General features: G+C 42.1%; 1 protein-coding gene across 5 annotated transcripts in view; it reads left to right on the top strand.

The window, feature by feature from the left end:
- LOC106810869 (exportin-1-like) overlaps positions 1-5,492 on the top strand; it is a 38,629-nt gene that overhangs the window by 8,586 nt on the left and 24,551 nt on the right. For 3 of the 5 annotated variants that reach the window (XM_014814338.1, XM_014814343.1, XM_014814350.1), the window contains exon 2: positions 1,685-1,759. The exons of the other annotated variants lie outside the window; for them this stretch is intronic. In XM_014814338.1, the coding sequence (XP_014669824.1) occupies positions 1,755-1,759 (5 nt within the window). In that variant the 5' untranslated portion in view covers positions 1,685-1,754. The remainder of the gene's footprint in view (positions 1-1,684; positions 1,760-5,492) is intronic. 5 annotated transcript variants of the gene reach the window in all.

Here is a 5,492-nt window from a genome sequence, read left to right as displayed (position 1 = left end):
TGGCATTTCGGGGGCGAAATCGCCCGCCGCCCCCGTGTATTTTTTCCCCTGGTGAGCATAGAGATATATCTCCTCTATAAATAAAACAAGTGATTGATTCGATTCATTCGCCAATAAACGTTTAATCTTCACTAGAGCAATACCCGTGCACAACGTGGAGAGTATCCTTAATCGAACTGCGCATGCTCACTGCCGGAATGATGCTCACTGCGCATGCTCACTGCCGGAATGATGCTCACTGCGCATGCTCACTGCCGGAATGATGCTCACTGCGCATGCTCACTGCCGGAATGATGCTCACTGCGCATGCTCACTGCTCACTCGCTTGGAATGATGGGATAGAAAATACCGGGATTATTTGCGCGAGCGTTCACACACGCAAATAATCGTGCTAATTCCAAAGCGAGCGTTCACACATGCAAATAATCGCCCTAATTCCAAATAATCGCAGTTAAAAGTGCGATTTGGAGCGCGATGCTGATCGCGATTATTAGTGAGTATTATTGCGTTCACACTTGTAATAATCTCGGTATTTCGATCGCGATGCAAAAACCGGGATTTGCATCCCGCTTATTCGCGCCAGTGTGAACGCGCCTAATGTGATTTAAACAAATTTCACAATTTCGTACCGAGTAAACTTCAAACAATAAAAGTATAACGTGTTATCACAGAAAAGAACTGTTAATGCAGCACAACGTTGGCTCGGCTGTGTACCAGATGTGTAAACACTGTAAACATCTTGTTGTGCTACTTTTGTAACTTTCAATGTTTTATTTACATTTTATGAAGAAATGTGAAAGTGGCAGTACAAATAAGTTACAGTAGTGAATTTTTGCAACATAGGCGAGCTCGCAGTATGTATTATATATATATATGCATCTAGCCGCGAGGTTTATCCACTAACTACCCTAACCCACCTAATAAGATGCTGAAGAGCTATTAAAATGGTTGATGAATTTTTTAATGTTTGATGTTTGTTTTAAAATGAAGTAGTACGTTTTTGCAAACTATGGGTTGGGTGGGGGGGGAGTACAGAGATGGAAATGAGTTCTGATTTCTGAAGTCTCCCAAGCTGGTATATACACCAAAGCCTAACCCTAATTATAGCACCAGTTGTACCCTATAGTAGAATTTGAGTGTTAATGAATTTTTCCCTAGTTGAAAATGATATACTACATCACGCGGCATGTCATATTGGCATCAATCTACCTTTTCAAGTTTGGTGGCATCATCTGGCATGGCTACCAGGGCAGTGTCAAAATACTAGGATGCTGATTTATGAAACAAATTTGTGTGATTAATAATTAATATAGGTGGAAGTCTGCATCCTATTTTCCCCACCTTATGCCATACCTGAGTGACTATATAAATTAAAAAGGACCTATCCATTTTGCTAACTTGGGGAAAAAAGTTTCAATAAATATTTTTTGTGGATCTACATGGTATTACACAAAAGTCTGGTTTCATGCCTGTGGGCACCAAAATTACATGCATATTACACGTGGTACATGCATGCAATGGTTGTTGCGTGCAAGACGTGTGTATTTCCAACAACAAAAAACCATCTGCATACACATTAATGACGAAGGTTAGATTCAGAGTCGTACTGCTAGAGTTTCTAAAATCTCTTGAGGACATGATTTCCATGGTTTACATACTGCAGTTATCTCTCTTGTGTTTGAAGATTGGTCCAAACTGAAGTGTGAGTTTGAAGTGGTCTTCACAAGTTCCCGACTTCAGCAGCAAATGGGAGAATGAGGTCAGTTTGGTTTATATTCTGTACTATGAGTTTATCAAAAAATTCCTAGCTGTAAGAAAGTCAGCACTACTAACATGTGTACATATATGTAAAAATTTATTTCAAAATTATTATGCAAATTGAAACTGATACCTGATCTAAAAATTTGGAATTTGTATCAATTTTTGATTTTTATATATTAATTTGATAATGTGTTATTATTTGTATGTAATACCTTTCTTCAGTGTGAAAAACTGGTCATTGGTAAAATTTCAATATAAAATACTAATGTAGTCACAAGTCATTCCTGCTTTTGCTAGCTAGGAAGACTACCAGCCAGCTAATAGGCCCTAGTGTATTCTGCCCATACCCAATAAGTAGACAACATGGTTGTCAAATACTTTCAAGGTGTAAGAAAGCAGCATTTATTAGCTCATCAGACGTAGTGGCATCATCTCATATGGCTAGCCAAATTTAAACTGCTCCAATAATAGCTTTTGTATTTTGGAAAGGGCATGTCCAAGCTAGAACAGAGTTTCCCTTGCATTGACACGAGCAAGGCTGTTCCCCTCGCTCAAATTCTCAGCCGCCACACAAAAATTTGTCCAAAACACTGCCCCGTTGGCGAAAATCACTGTTCTTCCAACAGTGCTTATAATGCACCAAAATAGCATAGAATGGGCCAAATTGCACCTCTTTTTTTAAATTTGTGGAGGCATGCCCCGTACCCCCTCGCTTTGCTCGGACCTCGAAATGCGCAAACACCAAAAAAAATTACCACATCACAGACCTTTTTGGCTAGGAGAAACACTGTAGAATGTAGGTGCAAATAGGAAATTTTAAATTTCCACCAAAATTTAAGGGAAAGGGCACATGTTATGTGAAATCTATACTTTTATTTTATTAGCTCATCTGACGTAGCAGGGCTCGAATTAACCGACGGCACCGACGGCAATTGCCGTCGGTGCCCCTATCAATCGCCGTACTGCCCCTGAAAATCCAACCCGACCGACGGCAGTCACCTGCCTTGCCCTTTTCTGTAATTGCCGTCGGTGCCTTTGGCTAGACTGGTTCGCGGCCGCACTGTTTGTCGCAGAGCGTGTACATTGTCTAGCAGAGCGTGAGGGCAGATTCCAGTCTACCCTTCGGCAAAAACAATAACCGTAAACGTGGCTTGCTGCCAACTACTGCCAGTAGACGATCGATAAATCATGCGCCTGTGTATGCACGTGGTAGAACACGAATATTTAAATGCTGCACGTGGACTCGGCCCGCACGCGATTTAAAGCGCGGGAAACGACGCTCGCGCAAGAATGGCCAGCTGTGATCTGTATGGTGTGTAGCTTGCTAAGTGCAGTAAATTTAGAGAAATTTTAGTAGAATTCATACGATGACACAAAGTTTTCCATAACAATGGTCTGGGTCTGGGCTAGTGAAAGTTAGGTCAGGACTAGTGGTTTTCCTCAGTTACTAGCCCGATGGTCTAGTGAAATAAAAAGTTAACGTTGAACCCTGTTACTGTACTTCCATTAGCAGAGGTTGATGTATTAATTTGTTATGAGTTTTCCTTTATTTTACAAAAGTGCCCTGGTGCCCTTCTCAAATTGTGAGAGTTGCCTTGGTGCCCATCCATTTTAGAGAAAATTCAAGGCAATTTCTCACATGCCCCCAAAAAAGTGCCTTGCCCCTCTCGTCACTTAATTCGAGGCCTGCATCTGACGTAGTCAGATGCAGCTTGTAGAATCGCATGAGCGTGCGTGCGTGCGTCTGTTCGTCCGTCAACAGTTGGTTGGGCACAAATCTTAACCGCTCGACGAACGGTAGTGATGTTCCCGATGATCGATTATAATCGAAAATCGATCGATTATAGTCTCAAATTCGATAATCGATTATGAAAACAAATAATCGATTATCGGAAATACCAAAACAAACAATCAAGGAACTGTACTCACGATGTGTGAATTGATATGACAAGTAGAGCACAGCGTTGACAGAAACACATCGTAGCTACGAGCAAACTCACGATAACAGGAACCTCATAATTTCATGTCACAAGGCTGCTGAGGCCAAAACAAAATATAGGTGACGTGTGGTTACGGTTTCCCGACCGACCCTATTTATTCCCAGCGACCCTAAACATTTTATTGTCAATTTTCTTTAAAGTAAAAAAAAAATATATGAATTGGGCAGTTCCTGCTTCAAAAGGCACAACGCACATCCGGACATGGTTCGTAAATAAAATATTTCAAGAAAATAAAATGTTTTCCCTACCTGCCTACCCTATTTTTTTCTGCATGTAACGGTAACCACACACATAATTTGTTTTGGCCTTATACAGCAGCATAGCATATTTGCAAGCGTAAGCGTAAAGGGGTGGACAGCCAGTGGGAAAAATACACGGGGGCTCGGGGCGATTTTAGCCCCGAAATGCCAAAAAGAGCCCCGGAAATTTGCATAGAGTTCAATGCAAACCAAACTTTAGAGTGCTTATTTTCATGCGCGCGAGCTTGAAAAGTAGCCCCCGAAAAATTTATTTTTTATTTTTTCTCTGGTGGACAGACTGGTTGATTTTCGAGTTTCGATTCGATTATCAAACATGTTTGATAATTATTTGAGTCGGCCGGCTGCAATCGCCTAGTGTTCCCTGGTCTGCGATTGAGCCGGCCGATTGTACAATTCATCAGCCAATCAGCGTGCTGAAAATCCACAGAGTCGCCTGGCTCAACCGCGTAGTGTGTCCGCAGAGCTCCAGACTCGGCCGGCCGGCTCGACCGCACGAAAAATCGGCCAGTGTGTTCACCCCTTTAGCGTGGCCGATCTTGATCATAAATGTGATGTGTATACATTGTATCAAGCGAACCAGACAATGCGTCTAGACAATACACCTGCAGTGTACTTGTCTGTGCATATCTGTAAATCTGTTTTCATGTTTTTACCTCCGCGCAACGGAGTTGCAGGGAGGTAATGTAATCGCTCTCGTGTGTGTAGCGCTGGCGCGATTGATTCAGCACCAGCTCGCCTTAAGGCGTCCAGTCAGCAGCAGCTCGCCTTAGGACGTCCAGCCAGCAGCAGCCAGCAGCGAGCCAGCTGTTATACACATGTATACATGTTACACGCTCGCGGAGGTATGCACTCGCTCTGAGTGCCCTCTGTCTAGTTATATAATAATTACATTGCATATTAATAATTTCCCAAATGCTATCATTGCATATTTCAAGATTTTGGATACCAACATTGTTGAAGTTACTATCCAAAAAATGGGATACCAGATTTCAATACCTGGTATCCCGAATGGATACCATAATAAAAATCAAATTTTGACCCCTTTTATGCCAGAATCCATTAAGTCTACAGCTGTCATCTGCCAGTGGTAACCCCAAAACAAAATATATGTGTGGTTACGGTACCGTTAACATGCCGAAAAAAATAGGGTAGGTAGGTAGGGAAAACATTTTATTTTCTTGAAATATTTTATTTACGAACCATGTCCGAAGGATGTGCGTTGTGTTGTATCCCCCGAACAAAGTTCGTGGGGATACTATGGGTTTGGCATCATCGCGCCGCCGCAGAGATTTCCTTGTGAACGCTCTACCGGCTGCAGTTCTTCTCGGATCACCTTCAAATTTCGCATGAAGGTGCGTTATCGTAAAGCGAAGATGCCTATTGTTTTTGGTGTGGGCGGAGTCATCGTTGCCATGGTAACAACATTTTTTGTCGAAATATTCTAGAACCTGTAACTTCTGCACTTTTTACC

Source organism: Priapulus caudatus, unplaced genomic scaffold, assembly GCF_000485595.1.
Source record: "Priapulus caudatus unplaced genomic scaffold, Priapulus_caudatus-5.0.1 Scaffold17, whole genome shotgun sequence".
Lineage (NCBI taxonomy): Eukaryota > Metazoa > Priapulida > Priapulimorpha > Priapulimorphida > Priapulidae > Priapulus > Priapulus caudatus.
The sequence above is the reverse complement of the archived record's forward strand: the minus strand, read 5'-3'. Positions and strand labels throughout refer to the sequence as shown.